Source organism: Belonocnema kinseyi, chromosome 2 (assembly GCF_010883055.1).
Source record: "Belonocnema kinseyi isolate 2016_QV_RU_SX_M_011 chromosome 2, B_treatae_v1, whole genome shotgun sequence".
NCBI lineage: Eukaryota > Metazoa > Arthropoda > Insecta > Hymenoptera > Cynipidae > Belonocnema > Belonocnema kinseyi.
In genome coordinates this window covers 107073750-107098838 of record NC_046658.1, presented here as the reverse complement: position 1 = coordinate 107098838, position 25089 = coordinate 107073750, and the positions used below count along the sequence as shown (strand labels likewise).

Here is a 25089-nt window from a genome sequence, read left to right as displayed (position 1 = left end):
TTTTACAATAAAAATTATCTGATTGATGATGCCAATAATTAAAAGAAAGTGTATCTCTCGTTTCCCCTTAATTAGAATGTCTATTATGTATTCAATTAAAAATTATTTTCGAATTAAAAATTATTTTTCTAGAGTGGTCCCCAGTTACGAAGATTATCTTCCTGTGATGCTTCTTTAGTATTCAGAAATGTGCTCGATGAGGGCCATGTCCAAGAAGATAAAGCACAACGCTAAAGTGATGGATTTTGCAAAATTGAAATTTACAACAGAAGATTCGGTGCAACGAGGAAAAACAATAACATCGGAATTTTCAAGATAATCTGTGTTTGAGATCGCCGGCAAACCCTATCTTTGTATTGGTTGATATGGCTGATAACGTGATAACACTGTGTGCTTTTCAAATGTAATTTCTTTTATCAGGCGGTCTCTGCCAGCAATGCAAGTCAAGTGATTTGAGTACAACGAATGGAAATTGCAGGATATCCAGAAAAAAATGTATAAGAAGATGGCGATATTCTAAAACCTGTGGAAAGTAAGTCAAGACAAAAGTAGGAAGGTGATGCGAATACATACAAAAGAATCTTGGTCAAGGATAATAAATGCGTGGCAGCGCACTTTCGATAAGCTTGAAAGAACAAGAAATCTTCAAAGCATCTTTATTTTTAAGATGGATTCAGCTGCTGTTACAGTACCACTTCGTCCTCCGACAAAGAAAATGAAGAAACGAAAAGAGCTCGATGCCCTTGCACCCCCTCATGCTGTTTCCCGGCGAAGTAATGGGAAACGCAGCTCTCAGGTATAGTGTTCTGAAGAGTTTAAGGTAGTTGGTCGTGTCAAAAGTCAGATATCTGAAAAAAATAGTTTTTCTATGATTTTAAGAATCAAAATATTATAGCGGATGTTATTTCAAATAAAAAGCATAATTTTTTTAAACAAAAAAATGTTAAAATTCACAAAAAAAGCATTAATTTTAACCATGTTTTTTGCAATTGAATTTTTTCTGATCCTCGCTTCTTACCAATTTTTAAAAAATGATTCCATTTTAATAAATGACGGCTTATTTTTTCCGGGAAAACATTCTCTACAACTCTACTGTTTTCAATTTCTAAAATAACTAAATAATCTCAAAATATAATTGTTAATTGTATTATTTAGATTTCGTGGTCAAATTTATCGCTTCAAATTGGGAAGGGCGCTTAATTTAATTTTAACAATTGTTAAATTTGTTTTTAAATGTTTTAAAATAATAATGAAGATTTCTTAAGTTTCTTGGGAATATTTAAAGTTATTCGTTAGTTTTAAACATTAATTTGACGATCATTTTTAAAAAAATTTTAAAACCTTATAAAAGTTTTACTATATTGTCAAAAATGAATCCGAAAGATTTTTAAACAATTTGAGGAATAATTCGAAACTCGAGTGATTTTAAAAGATATTTAGGCATTTTTGAGAGCATAAAAATATTTTTTAAATTTTTAAAATTTTCATGAATTTAAAAAATATTTTTTTTTTCAAGGCGTGAAATAATCCTGAATATCTTTTAAACTGACTTAACTTATTCCTAAAATTTTTTTCAAATTCTGTAAAATTTAAAAAAAATGTCTTAGAAACTTTCTAGATACTTTCTCGACATATCTAGTGAAATCTTAAAAAATCTTTTTAAATTTTCTCGAGGAACATAGGAAAATTAAATTTATATAATCTTAAAGCAAATAAATAAAAAATACTTATTCGAAATTTTTATTTTGTATTAAAAATGATTTTTTCCTTCAAATTATAATTTGCAAAAACATTTTTTACTATGTACTGAAAATCTTTTTTGGTTGCAAATTCAAAATCTTTATTGAAAATTCAACAATTTTGTTTCAAATTAAAAATTTTTTTGTAAGGATTTAACTATTTTGTTGAAAAATCGTCTTTTTGGATGAATTCAACTCCTTCTGACTTAATTTTTCAAATATTTTTTTATGTTAGTTATCTACTATTATATTCTTCATTGAGAATTGATTTTTTGTTGAAAACTCAACTACACATTTGGAACACTTTTTAGTTGAGTTTTCAAATCAAAAAGAGGAATTTTGTACCTAAGAAATGAATTTTCAACAAAAAATATGAATTATCAACAAAAAAAATCAATTTTAAACCCAAAAGATGAATTTTCTACCAAAAAATATACAGTTTTAATCAAATATAAAAATTTTCAACTAAAAAAGATACATTTAAAAACTAAGACTATAATATTTCAATTTGTATTTTAAAAATTCAATTAAAAAAAAACGGTTTTCCGGCCAAATTAATTAATTTTCAACTAAGAATATAAATTTTTAATCAAAAATATAATAGTTAAATCATTAATTTAAAAAAATTAATTTTTAACTAAAAAGAAAGGATATTTTAGCCAAAGAAATTAATTTATTACCACAGTGATGAATTCTCTACCAAAAATTCGAAATTTTCTATCCAAGAGATGAATTTGTTATAATAAAAAACGAATTTTTACTAAATGTTTTTTTCAACCAAAGAAATGAATTACTAACAAAAAATAGAATAGTTAAATATTCTACAAAACAGTGCATTTTTTAACAGAAAATATTACACTTCTATTAAAAGAGGTAAATTACAAAAAATAGAATAGTTAAAGTCAATTTTCAACTAAACTGACAAATCTCCAACTAAAAAAATTCATTTTTGACTAAATACATGAATTTTCAACAAAAAAGTAAATAAATTCGCTACCAAATATAAAATACTTAAATTTTCAGTTTATAAAATAATTTTTCACCACATAAAAAAAATAACTTTAGAACAAAATAGTTAAATTTTCTAACACAGAAATTAATTTTGAAACAAAAAGATTAAGTTTCAACTAATATATTAAATTTCATTCTTCAAAAATACGGATTTTCAACAAATCGTTGAATTTTTACGTAAAACAAATAAATTTTCAATAGATCAAAATAAACTTCCAACGAAATAATGTAAATTTCGACCAAAAAGATTAAATTTGTATCAAAAAAGATAAATTTTCGACAGAAAGTGAAACAGTTACATTTTCAATTAAAAAAAATTAATTGTAAATTAAACAAGAATAATTTTCAACAAATAAAATGAATTTTCTTCCAAAATAGACGAATTTTAAAAAAAGTACATGAATTTTTTTACCAAATATTTGAATTTTTAAAGGAATTTTCAACTAAAAAGAGGAATTAGTCACAAAGAAGTTAAAATGTTCTTTCACAAATTCGAATCTTCCATAAAATATAGGAAGTTTAAACCAAATATTTGAATTATCAACTTAAGACGATGAATTTTAAACCAAACACGTACGAGTTAAATTTTCAGTTAACACAATTAATCTTCAACTAGAAAACATAATTTTCAACAAAGTAATTAAATTTTGAAAAAAAATGGTTTGTCAACTAAAATGATGAATCATCAACCAAATAAAGGAATTTTTAAGAAAGTAGTTCCACTTCCAAATTAATAGTTGCATTTTTAACAAAAAAAGGATGAATTTTCAACAAAAAACGTGATATTTGATATTTCAACAAAAAAGGATTTCAGTTGTATACCAAAAATACTTGAATTCAACCAAAAAAGATTAATTTCCAACAAAATAGTGTAAATCTTTAACCAAAAGAGAATAATTTTCATCCAAATTGTTACGATTTTTAACCATAATAATAAAATTAACTTCAACTGTAATGTTGTAGAGATAGGATTATATGACTTATAAATTATATTTGAATCAGTAAAAACCTAAAAATCTGGATACCAGAATCATAAATTTGAAACTTTCAATTATTAATTTTAAATTCTTAATTTTGTTTATGAAAGATTTTATGTTAAAAATATCACCGGATTAAAATTCTGGTCTCTTAATAATAATGGTCAGGAGAAATAAAAAATTTATCAGAGAAAAATTAGAGGATTTTAAAAATAAGATTTTGTGACCACCTTGGTATAATTTTTTTGATAGCAATTTATTTTTCTTGTATTTCTTGGTTAGATATGCTTTTCTTTTAAATGGAAATTAATGTTTTGAATGGAAAATTTAAATATTCCAGTTGAAAATTTAGAATTTATTCGTTTTAGTTTGAAAATTCGTATAATTGGTTAAAAAGTTTTACTTTTTGGTTGAAAATTGATCTTTTTTAATTTAAAATTCAACTATTTGGGTAAAAGTTGAACTACTCTGTTTAACGCTCATCTTTTTCTTATTTTAAATTAATTTTTTTAAAGGTATATGTAACTACGATTTATGGGTAAAAGTCAATCTTTTTCAATTGATAATTCGACTTTTTTGTTAGGAAACTAATCTTTTTGGTTTGAAATTTCATATTTTTTCTAATAAAAATGCAATTGTTTTATTGAAAATTAACACTATTGTTGAAAATGAATATTTTTGTGTAAAAATTTCAACTTTTTTGTAAAAGATTCAGGTTTTCGCCTAAAATTTTAACTTTTTGAATAGATTTTTTTTCTTGACTGAAAATTCTTCATTTGTTGAAATTTTATTTTTTTGGTTGGCAAATTCTTCTCTTTTTTTTTTGAAATGCATTATTTTTAGTTTGAAATTCAACTAGTTTGAAAATTCATGTCTTCTTGGTTGAAAATAAGTTTTTTGTTTGTTTTAAAATTAATTTTTTTGCTCTAAGATTCAACTATTTGATTAAACATTTATATTATTAGACAGAAAGTTCATTCTGTTTGGATTTAAAATCCACCTATTTTTTTAAGTCTTCTAAAAAATTGAGTTATGATAATTCAAACTATTTTTGTTTAAGGTTTTTCGTGAAAAAATTTGACCGTTTGATTCAAAATTAATTTTTGTTGTTTGTAAATTCAACAATTTAGTGGAAAATAAAACTATATTGTTCAAAAAGTAATTGTTTCGTTGAAAATGTACCTATTTTGTTAAAAATGCTTCTGTCCTTGTCGAAAATTCAACTGTTTCCTTGAAAATTCAAGTGTTTTTTTGTAAGTCATGTTTTTGGTCGAAAATTCAACTGCTTTATTAAAAATTCGTATATTTGGACAGAAAATTATTCATTTTGGACTGAAAAAAGCATTATTTTGGTGAAAAGACTTCTAAAATTTAAATTATGATAACTCAATTGGTTTTATTTCAAGTTTAATCTTTTTTGTTTACAAATTCGACCATTTGGTTCAAAATTCATCTTTATAGTATAAAATTCAACAATTTAGTTGAAAATAAAACTATACTGCTGAAAATTTAAATGTTTTGTCAAAAATTTAACTGTATACTTGAAAATTCGTCCTTTTCGATCTGACTTTCGCTGTTGTAAAAAATGAACCTACTTTTGAAAATTTGCTGACAGCAGCATCCGTTCTCACGCTAATTTCGAGCGAATTTAAGAGTATATATGTACATGTACAATCATTGAAAGTCATATTACGTGACACTTTTGCATCAGAAATAAAAAAAATTATAATAATTATTCTTTCTGTAAAATTTTATTTTTGTAAGTACGAAAATCCTAAACAAAAATATAAATAATGATTCAAAATCTGACTTTCTCGAAATTTTATTTGATCAAGTTTTAAAATATGAAGTTCAAAAATATACTTTAAAATTATATTTAGACTTATAACTTTCCAAGGTATCTTTGGGATAGAAAAGATCCATTTGGAAAAGATCAATTTTGACCTGTATAAAGAGAATTGCCTACCTAATTGAATAATTATTTGTAAATTTATTACCTAACTGCTGTCCCGAAATATATTTAATATTAAACTAACCTTTGACAGATCTATTTGAATTCTAACACAAAACAGATTAATTGTTAATTAAAAAGTGACATTTTTACAAAAAATTTACAACAAAAGAGGATTTTTGGAACCAAAATGACAAATTTTCAACAAAATTGTTGAATTTTCAATCAAAAACAAATTTCAGTCAAGAAAGAATAAAAAGTTGAATCAAATTATAATTATAGGTGAACATTCATTTTTAATACAAAATACAATTTTTGAGTAGCTATTTATTTTTAAGTCTATTTGTTCATTTTTTCTTAAAGTTGTATAAATAAATGACCTAAAAAAAGTTATTTTTTGACAATTTCGGAATTCTTTTGATATTCTTAATAATGTGTTAAAATATATTCTTAAAAATAAAAGCATTACAAATTTTCCCAGGAATCTTGATAAAATTCTTAGATTTCGAAATCTTCAAAATCTACATTGAAAAAAAAAATGTTTATTCTTTTCAAGTTAAAAAATGGTTTTTGAATCTTTTAGATACTTATAAATATCCTTTAAACTTACACGAATTTTTTCACAATATTTTGCTTTAAAATTTTAAAAACTTTATGAAATAATTTGTTATGGTTTTACATTTCTTTGAATTTGCTCTTGAAATTAATTTTAAAAATTAAAAATTCATTTGAAATTTTCCCAGAAATCTGAATGAAAATAATGTAATATTTTGAAGCCTTTCAAATTCTTCAAAAGCTTCTTTTTTGTAATCTTCAAAAGTCTACATTTTGTTTTAAAAATTCTTGAAATCGCCTTAATATTTAAATGATTAAATTATACATTTTGTGTTTTTATTTTATTTATAAGATTTTTATAGAGTTGAAACGGACAACACTTTTTAAATCATTTTTATTGAATTGAAGGGGGGATATTTTTTTAAATCTTATTTTCTGATTTGGAAGAGGGTAATTTTTTATTTCTAACATTTTTATTGAGTTAGAATAGAGAGAACTTCGATTTTTAAGTTTTTCTGGATTTGAAAGGAGCCCTTTTTTGTTTTTAAAAGATTTTTATCTTTTTTTTTTAATTTTGATTAATAGTCGTTTTTCTAAATGGGCGGAGGCTAGGTATTTTATTTTTTTAATTTTTATTAATGTTAGTTCAAAAGGAGGATTAGTTCTGATTTAAAGAATTAGAACTGATAGCATGGATTTATATTTTTTTAACAGAAATATTTTAACTGTTCAATTTATAAAAGTTAAAAAAATTTTATTTTGTAGTTCAACGAGATTTAATTTAAATATTTTCAATTGGTTAAAGTGTTAAAGCTTCCATTTTATACCTGTAAATTATTGAGCTTTTGCATACAAAAATTCTGAATTCAATTTTTAAAATTAAAAATGTACAAAAGTTCCATTTTATGTTCGTTAATTTGAATTTGGGTTTTGATTACTTTAAATGAAAAAACAGTACGAATTATTCAATTTTAATTACCGTGAAACATTTTTTGCATTACCAAAAAAACCGGAAAATAAACGGATTTTTTTTTAATACTCATATGAACTTCAACCTATCTGATTTAAATTTTGAAATAAACTCGACTGATTGCATAACTTTGCATAGGAATTATTATCAGACAGCAGTGACGAATGTTCCGAATTTTGGAACGTTTCGACACGTGGTCCTCGAAAATCCAGACAACGAAGCAGCCAATGTCCTGGTCTCTTGAGAGCTTGTAGTGCATTTTTGGCTTGTGCGGCAGTCCTCGCCACAGCCAGTTTAATATGGCTTTTTATTGATGTTCGTCAGCAACTTTCAACCCTAAGGAGTGAACTAGACCAAGGTATAAAATTCGAAAAAATCCAGCATACCTTGGCACTATATTGCTATTTTTAATTTGTTCCTTGGAAGCAATAAACAAAATATTTTCCTCTCCTCACGCCATTTTCAGCTTTCTGATAAAAAATTCGACTCGACAATTGGAGAATCGGACGAAAAGGGAAAGAAATAAAAAATTTAAAAACAATTCTTATATAATAATACGTACACAAATTTTTAATTGTACTGCTGAAATGATTTTTATTACTGAAAATAAAGATACCATGCAAACTTCTGTGAAATTGTTTTTAATTGTGTAAATTTTCATTTTTCTCGAGAGTAAATCCAGTGTTGAATAGGACTAATTTTCAAATTTTTTCTTTTTTCAGTGATAGCAGGAAGCGAAGGACTTCCTGATGCTATACAAAAATGTGATTCTACGTCTAAGCTGCTTCAGAAAAATCAAAGTAACATCGTTACTCAACTCTCCAATTTTAAGGCCCAGCTTGATAATTTTACAGAACAGGTAATTTAAATTCGAATCATTTTTTTTTCTATTTTTAGTCAATAGCATACATTTTTTTAATTTTTAAATAAAATCGATGCTTCCAAACTATGTGCTCTTTCGGTTTCGTAAATATCTTAAAAACTCTTCTTTAGTTTTTCAGGTTGAATTTCAAATTGAATGAATTTGAATATTTTTTAATTGCGAATTTTTAAAATGAAACTTAATAAAAAGGTTTATTCTATATTTAAATCGTTTCAAAATGTGCAATTTCAAAGTGTAAGCCTTGAGGCTTAAACAATTTATAATTCAAATCTCAAAAGACTTTTTCAAACTTAAATTATTTAAAATGGGAACACTTCAAATCATGTTTTAATATTTTGGTAATTTGAAGCTTGGAGCGGCTAAAACTTAAAAAACATTTGAAATTTAAAGTCTTTAAAATTAAAACAAAGAAGTTTAAATTGAAGATAATCAAATTTTAGCAATTTTAAACCGAAATTGGAAAACTCCTTCTATTTAGGAAAATATTAGTCTTGAATCAAAAAAACTGATTTATGAACTTTTTTTTCATTTTACCAACAATAATTTTAAAATGATGAAAATAATTTTCAATTATAGAAAAAATTTCACTGAAACGAAACCCCTTGAATATAAATCAAAATTAACTTATGTATTGAATTTTTCTAACAAAAAAAACCCTCGTTCAATTCACTAAAATTGTTGAAATCCTTGGAGATTATAGATATTCTAGAAAATACTGCAAATCTTGTGAAATTCCTTAAAATCCCTTGAAATTTTATTTCCATTTATTTATTTTCCAAAGTTCTCTATAAATCCTTTGAAATAATTGGAGAAACTATAAAATCCTGTTAATCTTCTGACATTTTTGTAATACCTGGAAATCTTGGAAATTCCTACAAAATTACTTGATATTTTTTCTCTTGAAATAAAATTGATTTTATCCCCTAAAATTCTCTAGAATTTCAGTGAATTCCCTTAAAACCCATTCAAATGTTTGAAAATTGTAAAAAATCATTAAATTAAGTATAGAAATATTTTTAAAATTCTAAAATATAAATTAAAATTAACTTATTTATTGAAGTTCTCTAAAAAAAAGTTAAAATCCCTAGAAATCTTTCAAGTCCTTAGAGAGTCAATAAAATCTTTCAAATCTGGTAAAATTCTTTGAAATCTCTTAAAATCTTTAAAATCATCAATTCTTGTGAAATGTTGATAAATACCTTACAATCTTTGAAAATACAACAAAATTATTTAAAATTACTTGAAATTCTTTGGAATATTTGAAAATACCTCAAAATCTTTTGAGTCCGTTGAAATTTTTTGAATTACTTCATAGCCCTTGAAATGGCTAAAATCAGTAGCAAAATACAATTAAAATTTGTTAAAATATAATAATGATTATAAAAAATGATTGTAAGTATTTGCACTTTTTTTAAATTTGTCTATTTTTTTCTATATCGTAAAAATTCTACAATAATAATCAGTTTTAATGATAAAAATCCTACAAAACCTTATGCGACTTGAGAAACATAATAATAAACAAATAATAAATTATTTTAAATATTATACATGTTTTATATCAGTGCTTTTTGCTCGAAATTACCCATTTTTAAAATAAAATTTTAATATACAGACAGAATGTTTTGATAAAGCCTTGAAATTTTAAACAAAATTTAGGTTGTGTTTTTTTCACTGAACATTAGCATTTTTAAACAAAAATCAGCATCAAGCTTCACAATTTCGAACAAATTTAGGTTATGTTAGCATTTCCACGCTGAAAATGGGTATTTTTAACTAGAAATTTTTAAATTTTAAAGATGAAAAATTTGTCAACAATTGACTTTTTTCAGTTTTGTTAGCTTTAATTATTGTTCAACGTTTTTTGAACAGTTTAAGGTTATGTTATCGTTTTATACCGAAAATTGGTATTTCAAAACAAATATGATAATTTCAACAAGATTACAATTCTTACAAAATTTTAGATATTAGCGTTTATTGTATGAAATTTGTATTTTCAGTTTTAAAAATTATATTTAAAAGAAAAGTCAAATATTTCAACAATTTTAGGTTAGTGTTTTACTCGAAAAATTGGTAATTTTTCAACAGTTTCAGTTTATATGAACATTTTTTACAGGGAATCAGTTATTGTAAACAAAAATCATTAGATGAATGTTTTTGACCGAAAATTATAAGCTTATAATAATTTGTAAACTTAAACAATTTCGGATTGAAACATTGGAATTTTTATTTGCAAAAATCGTCTTATTTCAAAGAAGATTCATAATTTTTAACAATTTTAGATTACCTTGGCGTTTTAGATAAAAAATTGGTATTTTTAAATAAAAATCATTAAAAATTAAACAAGATTTAGAATATTTCAACAATTTCAGATTAAGTTAGTTTTATTAGGCGAAATGTTGTGTTTTGAAACAAAATATCAGATTTCAATCCAGTGATGTTTATTTAAAATTATAATATTTTCAAGCAAAAACAATTTCGGATTTTACTAATTTTTTTCGTCGAAAATTGAAATTTAAAAAAAAATCTTTAAATTTCAGTTAAAAATTTAGATTTAGTTGGAATTTTAAAAATAAAATTTACATTTTCAAACAAAAAATGTTATAATTTGAAAAATATTTAGAATTATGTATTGTTTATAAACAACAAACACGAATTGGTATTAATAATAAGGCATCATTCGATTTCAAAGAATATTTACAATATTTGAACAATAATAGGTAATTTTAATGTTTTTCGTCAAAAATTGGTATAATTGGATAATATAAATACCATGAAATAAAAAAAATTGTATACCAAAATATTAATTTAGAAATTACGTGATAAAAAAAAACACAATAATCGCGCGCATTGCGCGGTTTCTGGTTTTTAAATTAAATGTTAAAAAAAATTATTCGTTCGTCTTCTGAAAAATAAGTAGGTAGGCCCGCCTAGAAATGATGAATTTTCTAGAAACTAATAAAATTTTGTTAATTATTTTTCAGATGGCTGCCATTCAGCGAGGCTTGCATGAAGTACAGGACTCGTTGAAAGCAGAACCTCAATTAGCGAGCTTACCCAAAGATTTTCAATCTTTGAAAAGTAGCGTGGCTGAAGTTGGTAGTCAAATAAGCGACTTGAAACCCACTGTAGATGCCTTAAAAGAAGCAAACAAAAATCTGCTGATTGCGCAGCAGACGATGGAACAGAATGTAACTAGTCTTAAGGTCTGCCCTAAATAACTTCATAATCTAATCTCTATGACAATCTTTATGAAAAATGAATATATTATGTTGAAATTTTGGAAAAGGATTTAAAATATATAAGAGCATGTTTGTCTGGCCCATTTTAATTTATATTTTGTTTAAGTATTTCAATTTTATTAATTTTCAGTTTGGAATGTAGTTGAGAACAGGGCTTTAGAACCTTTACAGGGCTTTAGAAATAATAACATTGAATTATGTAACAAAATAAGAAATCAAACAGGCCTGGCAGAATTTTTAATGAAATTTAAAAAAAAATTTTTAAATGGGGCTCACCATTTTTTAAATTTTGATTCAATTTTTCATAATATTTTTTAATCTTATAAGCAAATTATATAGAAAAATACACACTAGAAATCTATAGGCAGAGAAAAAAGTTTTTCTTATCTTAATTTCCTCTAAATTATATTGTCAGTAAATGCCTCTTTTTGTTTTTTTTTTAAATTGCATTAAAAATCAGCGGTTTGGAAAATATAGTATTTTCAAAAAATCCGGGTCCCAAAATTCAAAATCCTGTAATTGCCTGAGTTCAAAAATTTTGGAAATACGTTTAAACCATAAACTTTAATTACTTTACGTTAAAGTAAATTGAATTTGGAATAATTTACGTTTATGGTTAAAATGCTTCTCCAAAATTTGCACAATTCTGATATTCAGGAAATGGATTTTCTCTAACTAGTCACATTTTTATGAATAGGTACGATTTTTGCAGTATCTTCAACTATAAAAATTGTTATTTTTTATGTTACTTTTGAAATATAGTTCACAAGTCTTTCTTGTGACAATCAATAAATTTTATAGCTTTTGCAACTACATTTTCATCTTCACTATTCAAATTGTGGCTGCTATTTTTTGAAAGTTTGAAAATTGAAATATTTCTCTACCCTGTAATTTCAAATATTCTAAAATCTATTAAACAATTTTAGAAAGATAAGGAAAATTAATATCCAGAACTGAATGTTCATTTTTTGGTGTTTTTTAATTAATTTTTTTAACTGAAATAAGTTATTTTGTTCACCATTCAACAACTTAGTCAAAAATTTAATTTGTTGTTAAAAATTTTTTTTTCGGGTGAAAATTTGAATATTTACTTTAAAACTCGTTTTTTCGTTTTTATTGCAAATTATTTTTTTTGTCCTTGAATTTAACTATTCCATTTTTGGTTGCGTTCAACAGCTTTTTATGTAAAATTAAAATCTTTGTGGTTGAAAATTAAACTAATTGGTTGGAAATTGAACTCCTCGGTTAATAGTTTTTTTTTTTTTTTTTTTTTTTGTAGAAGATTCATAATTTTAGCTGAAATTCATCTATTTTTTCGGTTGAAAATTAATATTTTTAACTGAAAATTTAACTAATCCATTCTAATTTAAGATTTACATTTTTTAGTTGAAGTTTCTACTATTTGATTGAAATTTTCTCATTTTTAGTTGAAGATCCATGTATTTTTCTAAGATTCGTCTTTTTTGGTAGAAAAAGAATCTTCTTAGTTGAAAAAGTTATCTTTTGTTTGAAAATTCAAATACTTGGTTAAAAGTTAAATTCTTTTTTTTCTGCTTAAACCTTAATTTTTTTATTTGAAAAATTAACTATTCTATTTTTGGTTAAAAATTTGTCTTTTTTGAATGAATTCATCTGTTTTTGATTCACAATTAAAATATTTTTTTATTGGAATATCAATTATTACACTCCTCGTCAAGGATTCAATTTTTTAAATTTAAATTTTTGGTAGAAAGTTAAATTCCTCTGTTAAAAGTTTTTTTTTGGGTTGAAGATTCATCGTTTTAGTTGAAAATTTATATCCTTTTTGGGTTGAAAATTCAACTTCCATTTTGTATGTAAAAATTATATTTGTTAGTTGAAGATTGGTTAAAATTTAAATTATTTTGCTGAAAATTATTTTTTTTTCTTTTTAAACCGTAATTTTTTATTGGAAAAATTAACTATTCTATTTTTGGTTAAAAAATTATCTTTTTTTGATGCGTTTAACTGTTTGTGATTCACAATTTAAATCTTTTTCGCTGGGATATCAATTATTACATTCCTCGTTGAGGATTCATCTTTTTTTTTTTTTTAATTCAATTAGTTGATTGAAAGTTAAACTCCTCCGTGAAAAGTTTTTTTTCTTTTCTTAAGATTCATCATTTCAGTTGAAAATTCATCTCTTTGATTGAAAATTCGATTTTTTTTGTTGAAAATTAATTTTTGTGACTAAGAACAAAACAATTCTACTTAAAGGTAGAATTTTAGTTGAAAATCTGACTATCTTGTTGAAAATTATATTTTTTTCAGAAATGATTTTTAACTGAAAATTTAACTATTTCATTTATGGTTAGACATTTATTTCTTTTCAGTTGAAAATTAATATGTATGAATTAAAAATTCAATTACTTATTAAAAAATCAACGTTTTCTAAAACTTTTTCTGATGAACCTAAAAAGTTTGTAAATATTCCACAAAAGGGGTTCGGAACTAGATAAATCTAAAGAAAAAGGAATAAATATCTAAACCCATAGAGATTTATAACAAAAGATAAAAGAATTTTTCTCCCATCTGAAATTCAAAAATTAATTTTTTATCCGCAAAACTGGATAATTTTGGTCTAAAGTTGATAATCAGAATAAATTAAAATTTTAATTTTTTTTCAATGTTTCAGAATTCTTGGTTAGCTTTATCGAATGTAACGCAGAAACCGATATTAACAAATGAAACCAGCATTAAAATTGAAGAATTGAGAGCAAACTTTTCTCAGTTAGCTAACGATTTGTCGAATTTTAATCAAAATTTCACGACGAGACTTCAGTGGGTCCAAGATGATCAAACGAAGAACCAGGTAAGATTCTAAAAGAGATTTATGAATTATTTTATTTTGTCTTTATAATATTTCAACTTTGCATTTTTTTTCTAGAAAACTTTGTATTCTCTGAAAGATGAGACGCAGAACATCAGTACGAGTGTTCAATCGTTACGAGGTGAATGCGCTGACATCCGCACTCAGGTACATTTTAGTAATAATTATAATTATATGATGCGATTATATGTGCAATTTTCAAGTATATAACTTGATATTTGAGATAATTAATATTAAAATTCATATAAACAGAGAGAATATAAATTTTAATCTCCAAGAGAATTGTAATAATTTTTTAGGATGACTGAAAAATCCGAAATTGGAATATTCCAGATTAATAAAATTTACGATAGTTTATAATGTTACTGAATTAGTTTGAATTTAGAATAACAATAGTTGACAAAAATATATTTCTGAATGAAAAATTTTGTTGGAAAATGTGGATAGTATTTTTTTTAATTACAAAGTGTTCTGAAAAATCGAATTTTTAATTTTTTTAAAACATTAAAAAGATATTTTCAAAAAATCAGTACTGAATTGAATTTATTTTTTCGTTCGAGGCGCACGGATTAAATTTTTTTTATACAATGTTCATACAATTATTGTTATTTCATATTCAAATAAATAATTTTAAAAAACTTTAAAAATTAAGAAAAATTTCTCTGATAAAACAATTTAATTATACTATTTTTAATCAATAATATTTATCCAGAAACAATTTTTTTGATTATTTAAATTCGGGAATTTCCTACTTCGGATATTTGATAATTTGCCAATTTTCTGTGACGAATTTTATTATTCGCAATATTTCGAATTCGTTAATATTACAAACAATTTTTTTTATTACATAAATATTGATATATTTTAATTTGTTTTTTTCTCTCTAGTTAACGGAAATTCAGTCAAAGGATTTAGAATTTAATAAAACTTTAAAACAGCTGGAGCAACATTATAGTTTACAGACAGCATTACGTACAGAAAATCAACCAGCAGTTCCTAATTCTGGAGGAAAAAAATTACCATTTTCACCACAGGATCCAAACAGAATTCAAGAAGTTCAGGGCGGAACAGATAAAAAGAATTTAGGTATGTTAAATTTGTGTTCATAATTTTTAATGTAAAATTTTATGCATTTAATTTATTTATTAAATTAAAATTGCCATCTTTTCCCTATCCCCCTGCGTTTCCCCTTTTATAAATTCGAGTAGTAAACGTTTTTTTTTTAATTTGCAGAGTTATCTATTTTAATTAATTTGAATTTTTTAAGATTAAATTCAAAATGTTATTAATTAATTTATATAATTAAATTAAGATTTTTTACTGAAAGCTAGTTCATTGAGAATAAACACTCTTAATAAAAATTATGTAACACATTTTTGAACATGTTAAAAATGCACAAAGTTAAATCATTAAATTATATTATACAAGAATATAATATCCTATAATACAATAATTGAATTAATTAATAATTAAATTAAGTTTTCTAACCTGAAAAATTTAGAGTGAAACGTTCAAAATTAAACCACTTAAATGTTAAATTTGTATATTAATGTTGATTTGTCTCAAATTTTATTTCTAAATGTTACTAATAATAAATTTATAATTGTTAAGCTGATCAATTTAAAACTAAAATATTTAGGATTAAACTCAAACTTTAAGACCAAAATATTTTTTTTGTTTGAAAATTCTTTAAATTATGTAGATAGCTTCAGTTGAAAATTTAACTATTCCATGAAAAAATAATATTTTTAGTTTAAATTTCAACTATTTGGTTAAAAATTACCTTTTTTAAAATTAAGTTTTTTGTTGAAAATTAATTTGGTTTAGTTGAGGATTTAATTATTTGGTTAAAAATTCTTTTTTAATTGAAATTAGCTATCTTTGGTTTAAAATTGTTTTTGTGTTAAACGTTATCGATTATATTTTTCGTTAAGGATTCATGTATCTTTGCAGAAAACTCATCTTTCTTGGTTGAAAATTCAACTATTTTGTGGAAAATTCGTATTTTTTGCTTGAAAGTTCAACTATTTGATTGAAGATAATTTTTTTTCGGCGATTCAACTAATTGGTAGAAAACTGATCCTCATTGATTGAAAATTAAATATTTGTTAACAATTCTTCTTCTTGGGTTTCAAATTCAACGGTATTCTAAAAAATAACTTTTGAACTTGAAAACTGAACTTTTTTTGTGACGGATTTTTTTTATTTTCTTTTTAAAAATCGCCCTATTTTCTCTGTTTTGAGATCATTTGGGCTGTGAAAGTTGAATTATTTAAATTAATAAAAATATTTTCTACTTGTTACAGGAGAACAGCCAACAGGTAGACCAAAAAGATCCAGTTTAAGTCGTCAGTGAGTAAATACCCTGAGAAGTATGTTACGAAAACAAATCTCAGTCTCAGATAATACTTTTTTACACGAAAAAGTATTGGAATTGTAAATATTAACACCACAAACATGCCATTATTTCGTGTACTTAATACCAGTTAGAAATACGCGTTTTCTGTACAAACCGCACTTCCATTGCAAAATATTTTACAAATTTCTAAGAGAACTTGAATCTAGGAATGATTGTTAAATTTAATTCGCACTGTGTGTGAGACCAATTACATTTTGTTAATCCTTATTTTTATTCACTTTAGTAATTTAAAACTGAGTTACGCGTATAACAATTTAGGTTTTCTGGATTCATAGAAAATGTTGATGATTTGGAATAGGTTTTCGGATGTTGAAAAAATCCAGTTCTAAGTTTTCATGAAACTTTAAAAAATTTATGAAAATGGGAAAAATGTTCAATATTCATGGCCTGATAGAAATAGGAGACGCTATTAAATAAAATGCAGAATATTTGATGATAGAAAACAATGATATTGATAGTTATTTTTTTAAATTAACTGAAGAAGTAGATTTGTAGAAATATGTTGTAATAATTTACTTCACTCAGTTACAGACTATTTTCGTAACTTGACTTTATATTAATTATTATTATTATTAGCTTGCTTATCCTTATTTATAATCTTCCAAAGAATTTTATTTGAGCATTATGAAAAGTTAAGCTTCGTATGTATTTATTTATCATTTAATAACATATATCTATATTTATCGAATATCCTGAATATATTATTTCATTTCATGAATTATTGCTATTTAATTAAATATCCTTTTGTATAGTTTTGTATGGAAAAGTGTAAGAAATGCAGTCTAAATCGTTCCAATAAAATTCTGTCAAACGAACTAGTTTTGATTCTTATATTACGGACTTTACACTAACAATTTCGTGCTTAATACATTATTTTTAAAAAGTTGGAAATCAATATATGATTTTTTAAATAAAATGCATGCTTAGTGAATTCAAATATTTAACAATATAAACATTATTATTTTATTATTACTATTGCGTTACTTAAAATGTTTAAGTAGGGTGTGATTTTTTTTAATAGTTGTCAAATCTAAAAACTTAACAATTTTGAATGATTTTTTGGGTAGAGTAATTTTTTAGATTTTTAAAAAATATTGCTTTATGGATAAATTTTTAAAATACCCTATAATCTTTTTAATTCCTTGAAGTCTTTGGAATCCTTTTAAATACCCAAAAATAATTTTAATTCTTTGAAATATTTCGAAATCCCTTGAAATTTTTTATGCTCCTGAAAATTTCTTGGAATATTTTAAAATACCATAAAATTATATTAAATCTGAGGATATTCCTTGCAACTTTTTAAATCTCGTCAAACTTTTTTAAGCTTTTGAAAATTCCTTAAAATATTAAAAAATCTCTTAAGATTCCTTGAAATATTTAAGGTCTTATGAAATCCTTTGAAATCCTGAGAAATTGATCAAAATACTTTACTGAATCCTTTAAAAATCCCTTAAAATCACTGAAATCGTCAGAGATCTTATAAAATACGTTAAAATTATTTTTAAATTTCCTAAAACCTTGTTGTAGTTTCTATAAAATCCTTCCAAAACCAGATGAGTTTTTTTTAATCACTTTAAATCATTAAAATTCTTGAAAATTGCTTAAAATTGCTTAAATCTTTCGAAATATTTTTAAATCCCTTAAAATTTTGTAAAGGTATTGAACATTTTCCATGTAATCATTTAAATTTCCTAAAATCTCTTGAAATGTATTCACATCCTTGAGCAACTTTTAAAATATCCTAAAATTTTTCAAACTTTATGGAAATACCTTAAAATATTTGAAAATCTCATCAAATCTTTGAAATCCTTTGAAAACTCTCAAATTTCTTAAAATCCCTTAAATCCTCGAAAATCTTATAAAATGTGTTAAAATTCTTTAATAATCCTTTGAAATATTCTGAAATTTCGAAAATCCCGCATTGGGGCTATTAAATCCATCCGAATCTTCCGGAATTCTAGTAAATTCTTTAAAACCGCATGCAATTTTTTAAATGCCTTCAGATCACTAAAATTCTTGGAAATTACCTTAGATTTCAATTCTTGTGAATAAATTCTATAACATTTTATTAGAATATTATAAAATCCTTTGAAATCCCGAAAAATTGATTAATACACTTTAGTAAAACCTTTAAAAATCTCTTAAAATCACTGAAATCGTCGGAGATCTTATAAAATTCTTTTGAAATTTCCTAAAACCTTGTTGTAGGCCCTATAAAATCCTTCCAAAACCACATGAGTTTTTTTTTAATCCCTTCAATCATTAAAATTCGTGAAAATTGTTAAAAATTGCTTGAATCTTTTGCAATATTTTGAAATCCCTTAAAATTTGGTAAAGCGCTTGAAAATGTCCATGTAATCATTTAAATTCTTCAGCAACTTTTAAAAAACCCTAAATCTTTTCAAACTTTAAGAAAATACCTTAAAATCTTTGAACATCTCATAAAATCTTTGAAATCCTTTGAAATCCCTCAATTTTGTAAATAAATTCTTGTAAATTTCATTCAAATATTATAAAATCCCGTGAAATTACATAAAACCTTATGAAATTTCTTGAAATTCCTTAAGATTTTTGAAATTCTACGAAATCCTGAGAAATTGATTAAAATACTTGTTTGAAAGCTTTTTTAATTCCTTAAAATCCTCGTAAATCTGATAAAATACGTTAAAATTCTTTTAAAATCCCTTGAAATGTTTTGTAATTCCTAACAGCTCGTAGGTGCAATTAAATTCATCCAAATCTTCCGAAATTCTAGGAAATTCTTATACTCGCATGCAATTTTTTTAAAATCTTTCAGATCATTAAAATTCTTGAAAATTACTTTAGTTTTCTCAAATCCTAAAATCTTTGAAATTTCTTTAAATCTTTGGAATAAATTCTATAAAATTTAATAAAAATATTATATAATCCCTTGGAATCCCGTGAAATTATACCAAATCTGATGATATTCCTTGAAATTTCTGGAAATATTCAAAGTCTTATGAAATCTTGGAAAATTGATTAAGATACTTGACAACAAACTTTTAAAGTTCCTCAAAATCATTAAAATCCCGGAAATCTTATAAAATACGTTAAAATCCTTTGGAATCTTTTATGAAATCTTAAAGTCTTGTAGGCCATATGAAATTCTTCCAAATCTTTCGAAATTCTAGGAAATTATAATCACATAAAAGTTTTTCTAATGCCTTTAAATTATGAAAATCCTTGGCAATTACTTCAAATTCCTTAAATTCTTTAAGAAAATGTCGAAATCCCTTAAAATTGTTGTAAATGAAATATATTGAAATTCCTTGGATTCTTTGAAAATATACTAAAATGTTTGGAATCCTTTGAAATCTCTTCGATTCCTTTGAATAAATTCTTGGAAATTTTATTAAAATATTTTTTAATCTTTTGAAATCTGGTGAAATTACATTCAATCTGATGATATTCCTTTAAATTTCTTGAAATATTGGAAGTCCTATGAGATCCTGGAAAATGGATTAAAATACTTGACTGAAAGCTTTTAAAATGTCTTAAAATCCCTTAAATCCTCGAAAATCTTATAAAATGGCTTAAAATTCTTTAAAAATCCTTTCAAATTTTTGGAATTCCTAAAAGTCCTCACAGGGGCTATTAAATCCATCAAAATCTTCCGGAATTCTAGGAAATTCCTTAAAACCACATGCAATTTTTTAAATCCCTTCAGTTCATTAGAATTTTTGGTAATTACTTTAAATTTCTCATATTCCTAAATTTTGGAAATTCTTTAAAATCTTTGGAAATACCTAAAAATATTTGAAAATCTCTTCAAATCTTGAAAATCCATCAAAATCGCTCAATTCTTGTGAATTAATTCTCTGAAAAATTATTACAATATAATAAAATGCCTTGAAATCCCGTGAAATAAAATTAAATCTTATAACATTCCTTAAAATCCCTTTGAAATATTTATAAATCGTGGAAATAATTTCAAAAGTTGTCAAAAAACGTTCTTCTTGTGGTTATTTTAAAAGGGAATGAGGGAAAAAATAGACATACTAATTCCTTATAATATTATTTTTGATATAAGTAATGTTCGGGATGTAAGAATTAAAATGCGTTTACATTAATATAACTTGGTAGTTTTTACTTTAACACAATTCAGTTTGCCAGAATTTTGATGGACAATAATCGATTTTGTGGTCCGATTGGGCATTATTTTTAATGTTTTAAACGATTTAGAAGCCATGCCCTAGAATAAAGTTATCCCTTTGAAAGTTCGGGAGAATATGTGATACCGTTCATTCATAAACTCCATTCGATTTAAGTTATTTTCTAGATGCCAAATCGTTAGATTACGGTCAGTTGTATAAGAACGAGCGTTATAATAAATTAGAAAATAAGGAAATAACCACGGTTCTTTTTTTACGATAAGAGAAACCACGCTTCAGTGGATAATGATCCTACAGTAGATAATCATTAATTATAAACACAAATGTAAGTACAATAATCAGTTCTAATTTTTAAATATGAAAAATGTCTCATATCTGAACTATAAATTAAATTAATTATTTTACATACATTAGTATTTAAAATTAATGATTAGCTACTGTAGGATCATTATCCACTGCAGGGTAGTCTCCCCTATTTATAATTGAAACGTTGCGATTAAGTCTTCAGATCTACGAGAAAAGAGGCTCGATTATAGTAATGTTTAAATTTTATTGACACAAATATTAATCATGAATATTTATCTCAACAGAATAATACAGCTTTTAATACTACTATTGTTTTGAATAGTACAGTAAAAGTGAATTTCTGGCATTTTCGATCAGAGTGACCAGGGTGTCTACTCATCTGGAAAATCTGGAATCGTCAAGGAATTTTTATAGACCTTGCAAAACTTGGAAATATCAGCGAATTTTTTTTTTTAAGTCAGGGAAATTTTTCGAGCGTGCTTAAATTTTGTTTATATTATAATATATTTATACTGATTTAAGTTAAACTTCTTTCTATTATTTTTATTAATTCCAGGACAAATTTAAGCAATACTTAATTGTATTTTTTGTATTGTTAATTTAATTATTCGATGATATCCTGTAATCATTTTTCAAAGCTTCCTAAATTAAAAAAATTAATTAAATTAATAAAAACTTGCATCATTAAACAGGGTGGTCGCTGGATCTGAAATTTTACAAAATTTTTAAATAAAAAATTTATCCAACTTTGATTTCAACCGTTTTTTAAATAATTAGTTAAATTGTGATTTTTTTCAATTATGATTTCATTCACTTTGGGATGCATAATTCGAAAATGTTGGGCTTTAAAAATTATCCATTTTAAAGACTTAAACAATTAAAAATTAGAAGCGTTTAAAATCAAATTTTTTTGATAAAAAACCTTTTTAGTTGATCAACTGTGAATATAAATTAATTCATGATTCTTAAAATTTAATTTTAATTTAAGAATGAAAGAGTTAATAATAATTTATTTTACAAGACGTTTCGGTATGAATTCCCAATTTTTAAATTTCCAGATTTTAAAGTTAAAAATTAAACTGTTTCAATTGGAATTCAAAATAATATATTTATCATCAAAGGTTTTTATTAAATTTTCAATATTATTCCAGTCTAAAATCTTCAATTTTTAAATCGTTCAATATGAAATTTTTCAATTCATAAAAAAAACAAATACTTAATATTTAGAAATATCTAACTGTTAATTTAAAATCAGTAATTATAAATTAAATATTCAAAACTGAACTTTGAACGTTACAATTCTACTTGTTCTATTTAAACAAATTTAATTTGTAAGCTAAATTGTTGGATTATTTTTTAATACAATTTTGAAGCATTTTACGGATTCTTAAAATATTTTAAATAAAAATAACTTTTAATTTAAGAAGTGTTCAGTTTATGAAAAAAATGTAATCATTCAATTGTTAATGTTTCTAGCTTAAAATGGTTTAAAATGATATATAATTTTGAAACATTTTAAATGCATTGATTATTTTTTTAATTTAGATCATTAAAAATGATAACTTGAATTTATGTTCTTGGAACCGAATCTGAATTTTGGAACTCTATAATATAATTTATAAAATTTAAAAAATTTAAGTTAGCAGTTTAACTACATCTAATTTCAAATTGTTCAGTTGAAAAGTTTTAGTAGCTTCAATTGTACACGTTTAAATTATTGAGCATTTAAATACAAAATTGTTGAGTTGAAAAACTTTAAAACTTCGGTTTTAAAAGCTTAAAATTCAAGAGGTCCACTTTGAGTCCATTCATTTAGAGCTCAGTTTTTATTACTTCAAATGAAAAATTGTTGCCTTTAGAGTTTGAACATTTTAATTTCATTGTCCGTGAAAAAATATTTGCGAACCAGGAAAAAATTGGGAAATGTCTGCACATTTTTGGCTTTGATTTAAACGACCCCCTTGATTAAAATTTACTTATCCCTTTATTAAGTATTTTCATTTTTTGTTGTTAAATACTTACAATTTGAACTTTTTTTTATTAGGTTGAAAACTTATTTATTTATTTTTTCTTCGAAAATTTACCTTCTTTGGTTTGATTAAAAATGCATCTATTTGTTTGAAAATTAATATTTTTTGTTTTGTTTTCTTTGAATTTTAATTATTTTAAGCGTTTTAATTCTCTTTTTTTACATTTTAGGCCCTATCTTTATTTATATTTAAATGTTTTTAGGGTCAATCGCTTAAAAAATTGCAGTAATTAATAAATTAATGGCTCCTTAACATGAAAAAGGATACCTGGAAAAACCTGAAATTGTCAGGGAATTTGTTTTTAAGATTTGAGTAGACACCCTGCAAGGGCTGCATTTTGAACTTTTTCTCTGTGATGAATGTTCACTTGTAATTGTGAAATCTAAAATTCTCCATCCTTTCATAAATGATTATAATATAATCATAATAAAAAGTGATATTTGCATTGTCAAACAATTCTTCTTACTTGATTCTAACAGTAAAAAATATACTGATTGCACAAAATTATTGCAAAATCTAATTCATTGCACAAAGAGTTCTATAGAAGACTCCCTTCAGGAAAGATGTTTTTATTGATTCATTAAAAAAAAAAAAATTGACGCTCAATGAGTATAAAAATCTCTGAAAATTTTCAAAAAGTATGTAAAAAAGTAAGAAATCAAAGCAAAAATAAGTCAAGAAAAAAATGGAAAGTAGTGGCTACAAATATACATTATACAAGTAATTGTGAGAGACAATTGTTAGTGAAAAATAAACTTGCGACAACTGATTGTGGAATGAATGGAAATGAGTGTATGGTTACTGAAATGTCATAACATTATGGGGCTCTTTAATAAAAGGAAATGAAGCTCGTAACGATTTTTGTTTATTGTCTGATTTACTATATTCAGGTAAGGTCCCTGAAGTACCCTATTTTCAAGATTCGGTCCTATGGTCAGGAATTTTGAGAAAAAAAGTAGAAAATGAGAAACTTTCTCAAAAAGTAACTACAAAAAATAATTAGGGCCGCCACACAGGCACTATTAGTCGCTTTTTTTCTCAAATCATTTGTTAGTCACTTTTCTTTCTACAAAGAATTCATGGGTCAATCACTATTTAATTTATCATTTAATATTATTTAATATATATATGGAACGATTTTGCAGGATTCATTTTTTTAAACACGTGGTCTTTGCCATTATCAATTTTTATTTCGGATTAAATATTTTCAATCAGTAAGACTGATTTCCTGCCAAAAAGGGTAACATTTTAACCATATATATGAATTTTAAAAAAACAGTTCAAGAAGATTAATTTTCTACAAAAAAAGACAATCTTGCAATAAAATACATCAATTTTTAACCAATTTGTTGAATTCTTAACTAAGAACGATCATTTTTCGAAAAAAATAGAATAATTAAAATTTACGTTTAAAAGTAAAAAAATATTCATTTTTAACAAAACAGTTGCATTTTCAACCAAAGAATTGAATCTTCAAATAATAAAATGAATTTTACCAAAAAGGTTGAACTTTCAACCAATTGAATTTTCAATCAAGAGGATTAATTTTCCTTCCAAAAAGTCGAACTTACAATAAAATACATCAATTTTTGACCAAGTTGATGAATTTTTAACTACAAACGACCTTTAACAACGATTCTTTAACAAAACTCTTGCATTTTTAACCAGATAGATAGACTTAAAATAATAAAATTAAATTTTATCACAAATGTTGAACTTTTATCCAATAAAGTTTCAATCGAAAAGATTAATTTTCTATTAAAAAAATTATCTCACAATAAAATACATCATTTTTTAAACGAGTTGTTGAATTTCCAACTAAAAACAATCCATTTTTAACAAAAACAAAAAGATAATTAAGTTAACTTTTAACCAAGTAAAACCAGAGAGATGAATCTTCAAATAATAAAATGAATTTTGTCAAAGAAGAACCATCTCTCAAACAATTAAATTTCCAAACAATAAGATTAGCTTTCGTTCCAAAAAGTCGAACTTGCATTAAAATACATCTATTTTTAACCAAGTTGA

The 25089-nt window shown here is 24.2% G+C and overlaps 1 protein-coding gene across 5 annotated transcripts in view; it reads left to right on the top strand.

The window, feature by feature from the left end:
• LOC117167988 (kinesin heavy chain) overlaps positions 1-17279 on the top strand; it is a 47017-nt gene extending 29738 nt beyond the window's left edge. For 3 of the 5 annotated variants that reach the window (XM_033353290.1, XM_033353289.1, XM_033353291.1), the window contains exons 3-8: positions 7926-8062; positions 11068-11289; positions 13979-14155; positions 14231-14320; positions 15061-15259; positions 16480-17279. In XM_033353290.1, coding sequence (XP_033209181.1) covers positions 7926-8062; positions 11068-11289; positions 13979-14155; positions 14231-14320; positions 15061-15259; positions 16480-16529 — 875 coding nt within the window. In that variant the 3' untranslated portion in view covers positions 16530-17279. Of the gene's footprint in view, positions 1-132; positions 797-7341; positions 7562-7925; positions 8063-11067; positions 11290-13978; positions 14156-14230; positions 14321-15060; positions 15260-16479 lie in introns of all 5 variants that reach the window. The other 2 variants (XM_033353288.1, XM_033353287.1) reach the window with 2 other exon arrangements.
• The last annotated feature ends 7810 nt before the right edge of the window (positions 17280-25089 follow it).